Below are 17,526 nucleotides of genomic sequence, written 5' to 3' on the forward strand. Positions count from 1 at the left end.
AGGGGTATGACAAAGTGACAGCAGAAGCACACAGGCGTCTGGAGAAGCACTAGTGCATGCGGAGGGAGCAGGTCCATGGTGGGTTCCTGAGGCAAGACTCATGCAGTGGCTTAGAGACACGGCAGGGCGGGGGCGGGGAGGTGAGGCTTCAGTGCAGGGACGGTTTGTGCTGGGGCTGACGGCCAGTTGATGGCCAGTTTATGTGCGATATTTGTACTGATGGAGGGCCGTGGGTGTTGGACTTGGATTTTATTCCTGACTATATCGGAAGCCATTGGGATTTTGGATTTTATTCTCAAGTGCCCTGGGGAGTCATTGGAAAAGTATGGTATGATTCATGTTGAAGGAAGGACAACTGTGGCTTCTTTGAATGCTTTGAAAAGAAAGTAGGAAGCCACGACTGGAAATGGGCACTGGTCTTGTCAAGAAACAAGGGTGCTTGGACTGGTGTGGGACTGATGGAAGCGGGTGAGATGGCTAGATTTAGTACGTTTAAGAGTATAGTCAGTAAACATCACTGATGTGGGTGTGAAATACAAGTTAAGGACAACATGAAGATTTTTTTGGTCCTAGAAATGGATTACATGTTATAAGCATATAAAGCATATAAAGAAAGAAAGAAAGAAAGAAAGAAAGAAAGGAGCAGAGAGTTGTAAGAACGAAGACTTGCGTTTTTAGTATTTGACATGCTTTACTGGTTTCCTCTGTATTTCCCTTGATATTATGATCTTCTTGATTGCAGGGACTGGGTTTTATGATCTTTGTTTAATCAGCCCCAGGACATGATTTGGCAAATTGTAGGAACTCAACACTAATTGTTCATAGCATACATAAATGCTACATTAGAGATGAAAAATAGTTTTGTTAAATCTTAGCATGAAGATTTCATGAATTTAATAAAGAGCTAATATTTCCGTTCAAACAATTAAAAATGAAAACAAATGAAACACTAAATATGTTATTTATTATTGATTATTACTAACTGGACTTTTACTTTGTAGGTGGCACATTTTTACAATTCCATTGATCAGCAAATGATTCAAAGTCAGAGACCAATGATGCTACAGTCTGCATTAGCGTTTGAACAGATAATTAAGGTAAATGGACTTTTTATGTTGTTAGAATTAGAATTTACATGTGAGGTGTTTCTCTTTTAGTTTTTTAGTATATCCTTCCACTTAACATTGATTAAGGTTTTGTTTTGTTCCCCAATGACTTCCTTCACTCTTAACAAGTAACATTTTTCCAACTATAGATTTAAACAGCTACATTGTTTCACATATTAAGGCACTGAGTTTGATCAGTTGACTTCATGTGTGTATATACAATTGGTGTGCTGTTACAGTTACTTAGTCACTGAAGTATGAGGTCCTTATATATTAGAAAAAAATCTCCTGATTTTATAATTCGGTATTAATTTTTTTTTTTTTAAAGATTTTATTTATTTATTTGACAGAGAGAGAGATCACAAGTAGGCAGAGAGGCAGGCAGAGAGAGAGAGAGAGAGGAGGAAGCAGGCTCCCTGCTGAGCAGAGAGCCCGATGCGGGACTCGATCCCAGGACCCTGAGATCATGACCCGAGCCGAAGGCAGCGGCCTAACCCACTGAGCCACCCAGGCGCCCCGGTATTAATTTTTTTATCTGTGCTTATTCAAATATGCACACATATGGCATTAGAAAAACCTAGAAGAGTTTTTAAACTGTTACTTTGTGACTGGGGGCTTTTTGAAATTTACATTTTTAGCTTTAACAGAACCTAAAATGTTTTAAAAATAGGTAGAAGGGAATAAACCCTTTCCTTCTTGTTTTATTTGAGGTGGATTGCCAGTTGTGGTCCTCCTCCAGACTACCCCCAGGTTCTGTGATTTTCTGGGAGGACTGATAGGACTCAGGGTGTAGTTGTACCCAGAGCTGGTTTATCATGACTTACTGCAGTGAGAGGATACGCAGCAGAGGCAGCACAGGGAAAAGTACACGAGGGTGAGGTTCTGGGGACGCCAGCACAAGCTCCCAAGAATCCCTCCCAGTGGAGTCGCGCTGGCGTTCTTCTCCCCAGACCCCAGCAATAAGCTGTCCTGCGTGTGAAATGGTGTCTTACTGGGGATGCCATTAGTGACTCAGTGCCCAGGTGCTTACTGGGGGCTAGACATGGAGTTTTCTTCTGCCTAACATGTACCAAAATTCCAGGTTCTTGCGGGGGATTGACTGTTGAGCATAAACCTTCGTGTTTCGGTGTAGTGAGCCAGGCCTAAGGGTGAGGTGGTGGGAGGCCTCCCGGGTGCAGGGTCAGGTGCCAGGGACGGGTCTGTCATGGAAGCAGGCCTTCCGAGGGAAACCATGGCGACCTCCTCTGCCAACTCTGTTCTGCACACTAGATCTCAGGCTTCACATTTACTATAAGGCAGATAATTCATATTAAAAATTATATTAAAAACGTATTTTTTTAATTGCCAAAGCTCAGTATGAGTTTATAGTGGAAAGTTTAAAAAATAATGGCAAACAAAAAGAAAAAAACTGTTTTAAATATATACCATCAAGGGATGGCCATTGTTAATAATCTGGTGTATATCCTTTCAACTTTTTTGGGGGGCATATTTATAAGAGTACTTTTGGGAATGGGGTAAGATTTTATTATTTTTCACCTAATAATGTTTAATTATATACCCTTAGAACTTTTTCTTCTTTGATAAATACATTCAAAGTGGCATCTGTTGATATTTCTATGAGAAATTGGGTTGTTAGAAGTAAATAAATGGATATAGCCTCTGTTAAATGAATCTGAAGGGTAGATAGAAACTAAGAAGGACAAAGAACAGGGAAGTTTGTCTCAATCCCCTTGCCGCTCGCTGGGTTGGAGAGCAGGGCCTCTCGTTTAACTAACTTCATCATCTCTAGGAATGCAGCAGAGGTAATTACTAGGTAAATGTTTTCACGGCTGTCCACAGAGGTTTCTCTCGGAATCATCATCTTGTCAGTTTCACTCATTTTTCAGCTACTGGTTGAGGGTCTCCCGCATCCAGGCGCAGTTGTCCTGCGTTACTGTTGCCTACATCAGGGACGTCTAGGAGCCGGACTGCTGCCTCACTCTCTTCCCCACTCCGTTTCCCCGTATTTGTCCTAAGTGTGAGGTACCCTCTGCATTCAAATGGGGTGGTCCTTTTTGCGTCAGTCATCAAGTAGGATTTAAGAAATTCAAAGAATGAGGATAGTTTATTTTCTTCATCCCTGGGTTTTCCTTTGCTTTTTGCGGTTCCCACTGAGAGTCCTACCTCTGGCCAGGCATTGGGAGCAGGTTTGCTGGAGGCAAAGTCTCTTGGTTTTCCGTTGTCAGAGAATGTTTTTATGCCCCTGTTATCTGAAGGATGTTTCACAGGTGCAGGTTGCAGGTCTCAGCCCTTGAGGACTGTGGTTCCGCGCGCTACTGGCCGTGCAGTTGTAGCTGGGAGATGCCCTGGAGTGGGATCATGGTCCCTTCTGTGTGAGTGCTGTTTCTCCCTGAAACAGGGAACTGTGGTGAGGGGCCTGGGTGAGCGTGTGTGCTCGGCGTTCTGCTTGGCCCAGCGGACTCTGTGCTGAGGAGGGTGAGGGACGGCCTTGCGCAGCCTCCCAGGAAGGGAGCTGGAGGTCACGCCCCCTCGGGCCTCGCCAACGCCTGCCTGTGAAGGGCGGCAGCTCGCAGTGCCCGAGTCCTGTTAGGAAGCTCGGGGGGACTCTGCTGGCTCCCTGGCCCCACCAGCATTACCCCACGGGGGCTGCCCTGGCGGGGGACGTGGAGCACTGCATGCTTGGGACAGTGGTGGACAGCAGGTCGGCTCTCTGCAGAGCGGTGCTTTCTGGGCTGGTGTCTGGCAAGAGTAGGGCAGGCCCTGCTACAAAGATGTTCCAGGTGGAGGCTCGTCCACTGGCCGCCCTGCGTATTTGGGAGACAGTAAGGACACGTGCGTCTGTGTTGGCTCAGGTCCCCAGGCCTCTCGGTTGCTTTTTTCTGTTCCTTCTGTGTGTGTTCGTTGTGTCATCTGCTTCTGTTCTGTGTGTGTTTCTCTCCAAGAGGAACTTCGAAGGGATGGAGCTATTCAGTTTTGCCGGACTGCCTTGCCATTTATAAAATGGAAAAGTACTGTAAGCTTTTTTCTTGCAAACCAGGGGTAGGGACAACTGGTCTTAAAATGTCTGTGGAGTCTTCAGGAAAAGAGAAATGCATTTAAATGCTAAATGACACTTGTTGTATTTTAGAATTCAAAAGCGGGAAGTGGGGGAAAGTCACAAATTACTTGGGATAATCCTAAAGAATTAGAAGGCTACATCCAAAAACTCCAAAATGCTGCTCAGCGACTTGCCACCGAAAATAGGAAACTGAGGAAATGGCACACTACGTTTTGTGAGAAGGTATGTTTTATTTATAAAGTTGCATAGGTTATGACGAGTATTATTTAAATGGTATTTGGGATATAATCCTAAGGACTTTTTATTTGGAAGTCTAATTATGTAACAGACTTAAAGTTGGCAGGATCAGTACGAAGTTCACACTTACTTCGACTTCATCTGTTAGCAACTTGTATAACCGTAGCGCGTCTAACAAAACTAGGAACTAGACGGCTTTGAGCTTCCAGCTTTCCCACTGATGTCCTTTTCTAGGATCCTGCCTTGCATGGAGTCCCCGAGGCTCGGCAGGCCCCTCCTCCACAGACTTCCCTTTGTTTCGTGACCCTGGTATTAGTAGTTGCTGGCGGAAGGCCTCTCACTGTGGGCTCCCTGTGGGCTTCTGTGCCATTCTCGTGCGATGGGGAGGTATGCTGCGTCTCGCTGTAGGCGGAGGTACCTGATCTTTGGTTTAGGTGCTGTCAGGTTTTCCACTGAGAAGTCATTGTTTTCCCAGGGCTCGGTTACTTCTTGGAGACTGTTTTGCCTTACTTTTCAGGTGGTTGTTCTTATGAATGTTGACCTGCTGCGGCAGCAGCAGCGCTGGAAAGATGGATTACAGGAGCTGAGAACCGGCTTGGCGAGTGTGGAAGCTCAGGTGAGGCGTGCCTTACGGGTCCTGCACTCTGGTATCCCCCCTGCCGAGTGTGGCTCTAAACTGATGAAAAATCTCGCATGAATTTCTAATTGAGAAGTCTACTGAACCCCATACAAAGACCACAGGTTGGCCATGCTTTCACATTTCAAAGTTAAAAAGGGAGTTTCCATTTGCCTCATGGAATGCCAAGTTTCTCAGTTCTGACTTTGTAGTTTCTCTGAAAACTTGGTGCTTAAATTTTGTCATTGCCTAGTTGCCTTTTAGGTGATCCTGCCATCTGTAGGACACAAAGCTGAGGTTAGAACCCTAAAAAATGAAATAGCTCTTTCAGTATGTGTGCCCCTTTTTTTGGGTAGAATTTCAGTTCTACCACATCTTGATAGGAGATGATGTATGTGACAGTGGTGGACACAGAGCCCACCAAAAATTAAAAATTAAAGTATTAGAAATTTAAAAAATTTAAAGTATTAGATTCAATATATTTATGGTTAAATGGAAGCAAATGAGTGTATAAACTGTCCTGAGCATCCTCGTGTTTTAGATTGATCATTTACAAATGTGCCATGGAGTATTTAGGGAGGGAGAGGGAGGAGAAGAGCTGTACTTGATGGGAATTTGAGGAGGAGGACCAAGAAGTTCATAAAGTAAACCAGTTTCTGTGAGTGGTTCTTCTGTTTTGTTTTTGTCTTCAGCATCATAAAGTCCACAGGTAGAATCTACTTGACATTAACTCGATGTTTAGGTGTTGCTGATCGTTAGCGTATTACTTATGAGATGAGAGATGTTGGTGTTCGACTCTTATAAGCAGTCGCATGGCACGGAGCTGCTGCAGAGCTCGACAACGTTGAGAATGACGTGTTTGGTTTTTGGTTTTGCTTATAATTTTACGTGGTGGTAGAAAAGCTTTAAATGGCAACCGCATTCCGGTACGTGGTTTTTAAGAGGTGTGAATTACCCGCTTAGGGTTTCCAGGCAAGCGACATGCGGGCGTGGAAGCAGCACTGGGACCACCAGCTGTACAAAGCTCTGGAACACCAGTACCAGATGGGCCTGGAGGCCCTGAACGAGAACCTGCCGGAGATCAGCGTGGACCTGACCTATAAGTGAGGCACGGGGCGCCCGGGCTTGTCCTCAGCCTCTGTGTTCCTCCCCGTGCCCATTTCAAAGCGATTTCCTTGTTTTTAGACAGGGGCGGTTGCAGTTCAGGCCTCCTTTTGAAGAAATCCGGGCTAAATATTACAGAGAGATGAAGCGGTTCATCGGCATTCCTAATCAGTTTAGGGGAGTGGGTGAGGTCGGAGCCGAGTCTCTCTTCTCGGTTATGATCGATAGGAATGCAAGCGGATTTTTGACTATTTTCAGCAAAGCTGAGGATCTGTTTCGGAGATTATCAGCTGTTTTACAACAACATAAGGTACAGAACTCGTATTACAACTTTCATCTGATTGCATTAGTATGAAGTGGGCCATCTGCTGTGTGTCTTGTGTGTCCTCACGTGGGGCGGAGAGTCAGCACTGGTGGTGATGACACAGCCTGTGTGGATTCCACACCTGGGAAGAGAGTCAGGCTAAGATTTTTTTGTCTTTGACTATTTGAAAATTGAGAAACTGGTTGTTGCATCAACATGGAACGGGACAGGATTTTGTGGTGTCAATTTTAATTCCTCTCAGGAAAATATATCCTTTTCCTCATGCTTTGGATCAAGAGCAAAGCATGGAGCAAAGTGATGTCATGAAGATGATGAACTGTTTACTTTGAGGGAATCATGCCGGCCTCCCAGGCCCCGCCCTGCTCCTTGCTGCCTCGACAATGACGGTGATTGAGAGTCCAGCCAGTCTCACCCCTGCATCTGTGATGCTGCTTCTCTACTTTAGGTTTCTAGAATGGGCTGGGTCTGGATCCTTTCAGATTTGTAGTGTTGGCTTCACCAAAGTGATTCTGTGTAATTGTCAGATTTCAGAAGAGAATCTTAGAAAACGGATTTTTGTGATCTCTTAAAAAAAATTTCACCATTGTAATAATACTTTTATGTGTTACATAGTTTCTTTATTCATTCTTTAGGCTCTGCAGTAATGGCTACATTTGCATACTTAAGTTGAAATTTACATGAATACCTTACATTTGTACCTTTTAAATCAGTGTTAATGTTGGACACTAAGCTTTTAAATGTTCGCGTATTAGTAACTAAGCTTTTAAATGTTCGCATATTAGTACTGTTTCTTTACTAACAATGTTTTTCATTCTTCAAATAGGAATGGATCGTAATTGGGCAAGTTGATATGGAGGCTCTAGTGGAAAAGCATCTTTCTACTGTCCATGATTGGGAGAGAAATTTTAAATCACTGAAAATAAAAGGGAAAGAAGTAGAACGACTTCCAAGGTATTGGAAGTTAAAGTTGTATTTATGCACCATCACAGTTTCTGCCAGGAGATGGGAAGGGTACTCCTCGTTTGGTGGTGTCAAAGTCAGGTCACCGTCTTAACGCCTCTAAAGCTCAGCTCTGACACTTGACTGTCATCAGAGTAAGATGTTGCTGAGACCAAAGAAAGTTCTCTTCTGGAGGTTCTGCTGTCTGGGACCTGGTCGGATAGAGGAGACTGGGGTGGGAGACTTGGACACAGACCTGGCATGCGGATCTCACAGCTGACTCAAGTTTCATGTGGCCTCACTTCCTTTTGGAGGGCCCTGGCAGTCACCCAACAGCGTGCTGCGTCTGGGTGTTGCCTTAGTTGTAGGAGACCCTTTGCTGGGCATGTCCTTACCTACCTGCTCGAGAAGGTAGCTCCCCCATCACTCTCTGAAATTCGTGGCCCTAGAACCACTCTGCAGTAAGTTCTATGAGAGGCCTATATAATTGTGCATATATTACCTACAATCTCACTTTTACTAAATCATTTGTCTATTCATCCAATAAATATTTGCTGAGCATTTATATTATGCAAACTTTGTCCTGTGGCAGTATAAAGTTGCTTGGTGCACTAGACCCAGAACCTCACGTTGCTTACTCTCTGGCAGTGCACTGAGACGTGACCGAGTGCGTCTACACAGGGGTTGAGGGGGTTGGCTCGGGGTCATCTGATGATGGCTCATACCAGCTCCAGGAGCTCGACAGCCACTGCGAGCCCATGAACCTCAGTTTCCTCAGCTTTAACATAGTTACCACTGTAGTATTTATCCGGAAGGGTTTTGAGAATTCAGTACGTACTTTGGCTACAAAATACTGGTACAGATGGAATTGTGAGTAAATGCTAGTTACTGTTGTTATTGCTAGTATCAGCAATAACATTTCATTTGAGAGGCTGAGCTGAAGACTGTGGAGACACACAGGATGCTGACATCCCGTCCATTTGGGTCAAAATCAGGGAAAGTCTCCTTAAGGTAGAGATCTTTGAACTAGAACTCTGACAGCTAGAGATGAAGATTGAAGGTTCAAGCAGAGATTTCCAGGTGAGGAATTTCTATGCTGGAAATCAGAAGTTGGTTAATTGAGAATTGGATGAATGAATATTTTTTAGGAACTAGAGGGAAAGTTCGTGGAAAGGGGCAGTTAAGGAATAGATATGGGAGAGGGTTCCATTCTAAGGTGGGAAGTTGGAGTTTCTCCACATTCGAGTGGTTAGTTAGCTCTTGAAGATTTCTCGACGGAAGCGTGTCAGTACCCGAACAGTAGGGGTGTCAGTCTGGAACTCATGAGTTGGGTGGCGGAAACAGATCCTGGAGGAAGAGAGGTTAGTCTGTCAGAACCACAGTAATTAATCGAATTAAGTTGTTGGTACTCAACATGGGAGGCGGGAATATTAGGAAGTATTGTCAAATACTTGGGGGATTATGAGGTTTTGCCTTTGGCAGAAGATGAAGGATGACGAATAGTGAAGAGACGAATGACAGGTGAGTTTGGGCTGAGATGACTTAGATAATGATACCGCCATAGTGGCGCGTCTCTCTGAACCCGGCTTGCTCGTTGTATTTGCCCGCTCGCGGACCTCGGCTGCTGTCAGTGTAACCTGTCTGTCCTTCGGTGTACACAGCCTTCCTAGCCTGCCCGCCGAGCTAAGCAGAAGGAAAAGAATGCCTGTGCTGCATGCCTTTTCTGCAGTTTGCTCTTGTTAATGATTAGCACGAGTTCATGTAAGCGCGAGTCTGCGCTAACTCACACACGGATACTGTTTCATGGGGGCTTAGGCTGTACTGATGTAGGCTATGAGGTTAGAAAAGTGATACTCTCATGTATTTGGGATGCTATAGGAAGGGTATGATTTGGGGCTAGGTCGTCTAGGGCCAGGCCATCCTATCCGTGGCTGAAGGGACCCTCATTATCACGTTACCAATATTTTTGAGTGAAAGGTAAGTTCAGTCTGTCCACAGGATTCTGTAGTCCCTGAGTATAAGTCTGCTGCCCTCAGACTTCTTGATGTTAATTCATTCGCAAAATATGGTATAATTTAATTTCTCGGGTTTGCTAAAATCGTCTATCAGGTATTAGGAATTTTGACATTTTATGTGTCACAATTTCAAAAATTATATAAAATTTCACATAGCAAACAAACTGGCCCTTAATGTTTTGCAGCTAGTGGGTGTTTGAGAGTACCTAAAGCTTTAAGGGAAAATTATATTTTTAAAATAGAAGTGAGGATTTAACTCGTACAATTTGCTATCTAAAATGTCACCTGGCTCTGTGCCTCAGAAAGGATGAGGAGCTTTCTAAGTAATCTTCGTGATCACAATTTCCAGCCTTCTTTTAACTTTGTATGCTTTAACATAAATAAGAGGTTTCTTCAGAGGAACAAGTCTGGTTCAACTTCTGTTTACTCAGAACATTTCAAATTGCCTTAAGGATACTGTGCAATTAGTGTTCTTAAAAGTGAATGTCCTTTTTCCGATCATTAAAACAGCACATTTGTTGTATAAATTTTTTAAAATATAGAAATTGCTCTTAATATTTGATGTTTTGGAAATATTAGTACGTATACTTAAATATTTGAATTATACTGTATGCTGTTATTTAACACTAAATAAATAATATAATAATATATTCCTGATTAATAATAAATAATTATTTAAATTAAACTTAAGTTTAAATAAAAATTAAACTCAAATTAAGGTAAGTTATAATAATTAATTAATTAATTGATTGATTAGTCTTGTTATTACCTAGTCCTCAAAAAACTTGATTTTTAATTGTATGGATATATAATAATTTAGCCATTTTTGTATTTAGCTTTTTAATTATTTTTCACTATTATAATTGATGCTTGGAAGTAGATACTTGTGTATAAACTTTAGAGTCCGCTCTGGAATTTTCCTGAGGATAAATTCTAAAGGTGAAGTTAATAAGGTAAACAATATGCCTATTTTTTTTTTTTTAAAGATTTTATTTATTTATTTGACAGACAGAGATCACAAGTAGGCAGAGAGGCAGGCAGAGAGAGAGAAGGGGGAAGCAGGCTCCCTGCTGAGCAGAGAGCCCGATGTGGGGCTCGATCCCAGGACCCTGAGATCATGACCTGAGCCGAAGGCAGAGGCTTTAACCCACTGAGCCACCCAGGTGCCCCACAATATGCCTATTTTAAAATGCTTGATAGATCTGGCTGAATTGCCCCTCACAGAAGTCGCACGGTTTTATACTCTGACCAGCAGTTCTGAGTGTTCTGTTGCGCCATACAGTTGAAGATATGAATTAACAATTCATTACATTTTTGTTGATATGATAGGTATAAAATGATATCTTAATGTTTTATTGTCTTAGGGCCTTAATAATCTATATTCCCCCTTCTGTCTTTGTTTTCTTTTCCTTATCCTTATTGTATGCACTTTGCAGAATTGGGAATTCATGTTATAAATATTCGAATAAGTACATTACATGCCGTGACAAGTAAAGGGCTTGTCGATATTTAAATATATTCATGTGAGACTAAAAAACTGTAGTATTGTAACAAAATCATTGTTTACATGTGTTAAAACTTTGTAATAGTACGTGGAAAGCATTTTTACTAAATGAAATCTAACTGTGCTTAAAGATCACGGTAATACTTTCTGATTTATATTTTGAAAGATATTATGTAAAATCATTATAGCGAGACTCTTCTCTAGTAAGTGTTTCTCATGGCATGCATGTCTGTTGGCATTTTGCAGTGCGGTCAAGGTGGATTGCTTAAATATTAATTGTAACCCTGTGAAGACCGTGATTGATGATCTCATCCAGAAGCTGTTTGATATGCTTGTTCTTTCTTTGAAGAAGTCCATCCAGGGTAAAGACACTTTTTACTTTTTATTTTAACTTAATTTTATACATAAAGGCATGTATTTTGGTAGTTAGGAAGTGTGAATCCCAATGATGATTAAAATCAGCCAACCTGGGCGCCTGGGTGGCTCAGTGGGTTAAGCCGCTGCCTTCGGCTCAGGTCGTCATCTCAGGGTCCTGGGATCGAGTCCCACATCGGGCTCTCTGCTCGACAGGGAGCCTGCTTCCTCCTCTCTCTCTCTACCTGCCTCTCTGCCTGCTTGTAATCTCTCTCTGTCAAATAAATAAATAAAAAATCTTAAAAAAAAAAAAAAACCTATTAAAAAATCAGCCAACCTAGAAAGTATTATGAAATGAAGTGTGCTTAAAATGATAATTTTAATAAAATAGGAAAGTCCATATCCAACTGTTCAAGCTCAAAAAATGAAGGGTGTTTTTACTATTTGTAGTATGAGCTACTCTTAGTTTGTTGTATATGTTCCTGACAGAGGTAGATAATGCTGCTAGAATGTATTTCTTTTTCTTTTTTCTTTTTTTTTAAAATTTATTTGACAGACAGAGATCACAAGTAGGCAGAGAGGCAAGCTGAGAGAGAGGAAGGAAAGCAGGCTCCCTGCTGAGCAGAGAGCCTGATGCGGGGCTCGATCCCAGGACCCTGGGATCATGACCTGAGCTGAAACCAGAGGCTTTAACCCACTGAGCCACCCAGGCGCCCCATGAATGTATTTCTTCTTATCTCTTCAAATTACCACTGTTTTCCAAAATACCACATTGTTTCTTTTTCGATTAAACTGAGATATTCTGACATATTATCTAGAAGACTGGAAAGGTTACTAATTTTGAGTATAATTTACTAATAATGAGTACATTTTAACTTCCTCAAAATTTAGAGGTATAATGTGAAATAACTAAACTTTCATGACAAGAAATTTTTTTTTTGCTTATTCTGTATTTTAAAGTTTTGTTGTTTGAGCAAATGAAAATTTAAGTTTTAATGTATGCTATGTAGTGATCACTTCTAACACTGATTTCAAAATGGTGCAACGGAGTAATTTTGGTGATGATAGCATTCTCTGTCCATGTCCCCTATTCAGCTCACCTACATGAAATTGATACATTTGTCACTGAGGCCATGGAAGTGTTAGCAGTTACGCCCCAGTCTGTGGAGGAGATCGGTGATGCAAATTTACAATACAGTAGGCTGCAGGAACGGAAACCAGAGGTGAGAATCACAAAGTAAAGTTATCGACTTCTTCCTAGCACGCAGGAGATGTTTCAGTTAGGCAATCTTATGTGACTCTTTAGGAAGACCGCAGAAGTTCAGAATTGTAGGGAGTGCGCGTAAGCCGGCCCAGCTGGCCGCTCATGGTGCAACTCTTGCTGTTACCCTGGTGCCGTGACACAGTAACAGTCACATTTATTACTGTTTCAGGAGTATTCACAGTCTGTTTTATGAGGTGCCATGGTAGAATGAGACTAAAATAATTCATGCTGTTACTTCCAGGGTTGTAACTTTAGGATGCTGGAGAGTGAAGTTAGAGCTGAATTAGGAATACTTACACACAACACACACACTCACATACGGAGTGGTTCCATTATGGTTGATTGTAACTGTTTAGAAGAAAAGAAATAATTCAGATCAGGAAACAAACGTTTATGTGTCCCTCCTGTGAAATAGACTTAAAATTATTAAGATAGTTCAGAGGTAAGTGAAATAATATCCCTTCTTGTTGTAACACAGGGGGTTGGTTCACAGAAAGAGGAATGAGTGTGTCCTAGAGCTTTGGCTGAGCGGCTGGGAAGCTGCTGGTACCATTTCCTGCCAATGGGAATGACTGGAGGAGGAGGGTGTTGGGATATCAGAGGCGGTGGGGGCTGTGGTGTCCGATGGAAATTGAATGAGGAATATGGAACTTAAGAGTACGACTGGAGATGAAAACTTGAACGCCATCTTTACATGCATGAAATGCAAAGCCATGAGATTGACTAGACCACCTGGCTGACAGCAGACAACAGACGCTGTGGGAGCAGGGTAGAATATTCCAGAATTTAGAGTTGAAGTGTAAGAGGAGGTGCAGAGGAGAATGAAAATGAAATGGGAGGGAAGGCACAAAAACAGGAAGAGGAGACACGGATGTCACATGCGAGGGCAGCGGGTGAGGCAGGAAGACCTAGACAGGATCTCTGTCATGGGAGCCAGTGAGGACCTCAGGGTCCATCCCGTCGGAGGCTGGGGAGTCTGCCGGGCAGCATGCGGCAGGGTGTTACAGAGTCGTGTTTTGAGGTCTCTCTGTTGCCATGTGGCTTGGAAAGAGGAGTCGGGGCAGGCTGACTAGGAGACTGTCGTCCTGTCTTTTCGGGCTCCTCTAAGTCCTCCTCACGTGTGAGAAATGAGAGCCTGCCTTCTTTCTCTTCTGCTGAGTGTCCTCATGCACAGTGGCTCACTTCCATGAGTTTAGTCGCCCTTTTCTTATTTTTTTCAAAGATTTTATTTTTTATTTATTTGAGAGAGAGAGAGAGAATGAGAAGAGAGAGCATGAATGGGGAAAAGAGTCAGAGGGAGAAGCAGACTCCCTGCAGAGCAGGGAGCCCGATGCAGGTCTCGATCCTGGGAGTCCAGGATCATGACCTGAGCCGAAGGCCATCACTTAACTAACTGAGCCACCCAGGCACCCCTAGTTGTCCGTTTCTTAAGGACCTTATTCATGACTTTCCCTCTCTGTTGAGTAGAATAGCTTATTTATGTTCTTAGATAATCCTAATCTTTGTTCTTTTAGAAGCCCTTTTAAGCATTTTTTTTTTTAAAGATTTATTTATTTATTTGACAGAGAGATCACAAGTAGACAGAGAGGCAGGCAGAGAGAGAGAGAGAGAGAGAGAAGCATTTTCTTATGAATGGAACTGGTATAATCAGAACTTCACCTTGAATCCCGCTGTAGCATTGTGTTTATGAATTCATGGTGTCATTCAGTCTATAGGGGCAACTTTAGGATCCTTTTTAACTCTCCTGTTAGAGGGCCTTAGCTGAGTTTGCATATAATAATAAGGAAGTATTAGGAGCTTCATATCCAGGAATTTAACAAGTCATTTCAAAGCAGAAATCTTGATTTTAAAAAGCAAGTCATGGAACAAATTAGAATAAATGAGCCTTAAGGAATTTGATAAAATGGTTTTTTGTTTTTTTTTAATGTGTTATTTCTTCAACCTTTAGATTTTGCCCTTATTCCAAGAAGCTGAAGATAAAAACAGACTTTTACGGACTGTGGCAGGAGGAGGTTTGGAAACAATTAGCAATCTGAAAGCTAAGTGGGATAAATTTGAGTTGATGATGGAAAGTCACCAACTTATGATTAAAGATCAGGTAAGAACACTTTAGTCATTTTCTTAAAATGGAAACTTGATTTTTTGCTCACTTAAGATCTCTCACTTTAGGGGCTCCTGGGTGGCTCAGTGGGTTGAAGCCTCTGCCTTCGGCTCAGGTCATGATCTCAGGGTCCTGGGATCGAGCCCCGCATTGGGCTCCCTGCGCAGCGGGGAGCCTGCTTCCTCCTCTCTGCCTGCCTGTCTGCCTACTTGTGATCTCTGTCCGTCAAATAAATAAATAAAATCTTAAAAAAAAAAAAAAAATCTCTCACTTTATTCCATTACAGTTCAGGTTAGATGAGAATTTTATATTAATGATGAACTTGGCCTGCTCAGTACTTCCATGTAGCAAAACACTTCCCACTGTTTTCCCTTCGCTTCCTACCATACAAAGAGTGTATGTCATTTATTATTCCCAGTTTTTCTTAGGAGTGGATTTGTTTGCCGCTATGTACGGCGTCTGTTGAGGGACAGCCTGGTAGTTATACACGTCTGTCGTACTTCCATCCTGTTGACTGAACTTACTCTTTGGCTGGGAGACGGGGACACCCCGTCGTGAAGCAGCTGAATGCTTGGGTGGGACAGCTCTAGTGCTAGGCATTCTTTGATTACTCCGTCTGCGCGGAGAGCTGTGGTGGCAGCTGCTAATAGTGTGAGTGATGTTTTAATGATGATGCTTGCAGTTTACCTCTAAGTACTGAATGTTTGTGCTCTAATTTATGGTCTAATTTTGAAATCAAAATTTTACTGTACTTGAAATTAGTAATTGAAAACAATCTGTTGAGAAATTGGTATTGATGTTTTTTTCACCTCTAAATAAAAAATGTTGGAAATAAAATGTGAAAGGAAAGCGAGATTTTACTCTGAATTATTTAAACTCTTGACTCTTACAGATTGAAGTAATGAAAGGAAATGTGAAGTCACGTCTTCAGATCTATTATCAAGAATTAGAAAAATTTAAAGCTCGTTGGGACCAACTAAAGCCTGGTGATGATATTATTGAAACCGGCCAGCAAAATGCTCTTGATATAAGTGCCAAATCAATAAAAGAGAAGAAAATTGAGTTTGATGATCTTGAGGTCATAAGGAAAAAGCTGGTGTATGTTTTTTCTTTAAAATTGATAGTAGTTGTTTCGGTTTGTATTTGCAGATGTTCTTATGTCTGTTTATCTTAATGTTTTTCTTCATATAATTCTGTAGTTTTAAAGAAAACTAAGAAGGGCCCACGCCCAGGAGTCATGGCTGCATCCTGTCAGGAGAGAAAAAGAAAAGCAAATTTCTGTTTAGGCCTAGAAGTAGAACAGATAACTAAACTGACTTAAAAGTTAAATTCCGGAGATGGAGCCCTTGCTTTTTGTGGTTTCATTGTATTTAAAAATGGAATATATGAAATTAATGGAAAGTTGCTTTCAGAGACTCTGAGAAAAAAAAAATGAACCTAGCAAAATAGGACAATTCCATGAAAAAAATTGTTTTGTGTTATAATAATATAAGGTATTAGGTGTATTTTATTTTATTTTAAAGATTTTATTTATTTGAGAGAGAGAGCTGAGCGAGAGAAAGAGCACACATAGGAACAGTGAGGGACCGGGGGAAGGGCAGGGGGAGAGGGAGAAACAGGCTCCCTGCTGAATAGGGAGCCCAAAGCGGGGCTCCATCCCAGGACCCTCGGATCATGACCTGAGCCAAAGGCAGACACTTAACCCACTGAGCCACCTAGGCACCCGCAAGGTATTAAGTTTAAGCGTTATTTTAGGTTTGGTCTCTGTTTAGGCATATGCATCAGTTGGTAAGATGATTGTCTTCCAGGGATAGTGAAGGATTTAGTACACGCTTACTAAATGGCATTCTACCTTTTCTCTAAAAGGATGTCTTATATTCTAGAATCTAACTCTTGGATATTAATAGTAATCTCTTCTCAGTTAATCCGTGAATAGATATAATTCTGAATATTTCTATTTTTATGACATATATGTTGTACATAAATATATTTATGTGTGTTACTGACTGCATTTAGAGTCCTTTAGAAAAATGAACATTACTGAATTTAAAAGAGGTTATACTTAAGCAGTTAGAATGAAATTCTCACGTAGTCACCCATTGTCTCACAATCGGACCTGTGGGCGTGTACACACACACACACACAGGGAAGGTGGTTCAGTAACAATGATCGGAACAGTTTTTAAGGATGTAATGGTGTTTCACCCTTTGTTTCTATAGTGATGACTGCCATCATTTTGGACTAGAAGAGCCCAACTTCTCCCTGGCGCACAGCGTCTCCAAGGACATTGAGAGCTGTGCGCAGGTTTGGGCGCTGTATGAAGAGTTTCAGCGGGGGCTTCAGGACATGGCCAGCGAGGACTGGATCACGTTCCGGTGGGGTCCATAGGCTCTACTGAGATTTTTGTCATGTGGTAGTGTGTTTGGGGACGTGCATTTTAAGGTGTCGTGGTGTTTTCCAGGACGAAGACCTATCTGTTGGAGGAGTTCCTGATGACTTGGCATGACAGGTTACGGAAAGTGGAAGAACATTCCGCCATGACAGTGAAGCTGCAGTCGGAAGTCGACAGATACAGAGTAAGGCCCCTGTACTCCTGCCGCTGTCCAGGGTAACACAGGTCACCATGCCACCGAGAGAGTGGGGATTCCAGCTTCTGGTGTCCATGATTCCATCACATGAAGAAAGTAGCAAGTATAGAGTAAACCACAAACATTACTGATGTTTCACCTACACTTTTGAAAAGTTTTAACTAAGAAACTTATGCTTCAAGTTATAAATTAGAGTGTCGATACCTCCTAGTACAATTTAGGATATGGGTCATTTAGCATATTTAGGATATAGGTCGTATTCTAAATAAAAAAAATAGCAACATTTTAGGTCATGTTTTAAAATATATCAAACTA

General features: G+C 42.0%; 1 protein-coding gene across 5 annotated transcripts in view; it reads left to right on the plus strand.

Moving 5' to 3' along the window:
* Nucleotides 1-17,526, plus strand: part of DYNC2H1 (dynein cytoplasmic 2 heavy chain 1) — a 256,619-nt gene that overhangs the window by 17,312 nt on the left and 221,781 nt on the right. For all 5 annotated transcript variants that reach the window (XM_059179365.1, XM_059179368.1, XM_059179382.1 and 2 more), the window contains exons 13-24: nt 1,002-1,097; nt 4,234-4,386; nt 4,919-5,017; nt 5,981-6,120; nt 6,203-6,431; nt 7,270-7,397; nt 11,151-11,266; nt 12,354-12,481; nt 14,471-14,620; nt 15,516-15,721; nt 16,843-16,998; nt 17,085-17,199. In XM_059179365.1, coding sequence (XP_059035348.1) covers nt 1,002-1,097; nt 4,234-4,386; nt 4,919-5,017; nt 5,981-6,120; nt 6,203-6,431; nt 7,270-7,397; nt 11,151-11,266; nt 12,354-12,481; nt 14,471-14,620; nt 15,516-15,721; nt 16,843-16,998; nt 17,085-17,199 — 1,716 coding nt within the window. The remainder of the gene's footprint in view (nt 1-1,001; nt 1,098-4,233; nt 4,387-4,918; nt 5,018-5,980; nt 6,121-6,202; nt 6,432-7,269; nt 7,398-11,150; nt 11,267-12,353; nt 12,482-14,470; nt 14,621-15,515; nt 15,722-16,842; nt 16,999-17,084; nt 17,200-17,526) is intronic.

Source organism: Mustela lutreola, chromosome 1, assembly GCF_030435805.1.
Source record: "Mustela lutreola isolate mMusLut2 chromosome 1, mMusLut2.pri, whole genome shotgun sequence".
Taxonomy (NCBI): Eukaryota; Metazoa; Chordata; class Mammalia; order Carnivora; family Mustelidae; genus Mustela; species Mustela lutreola.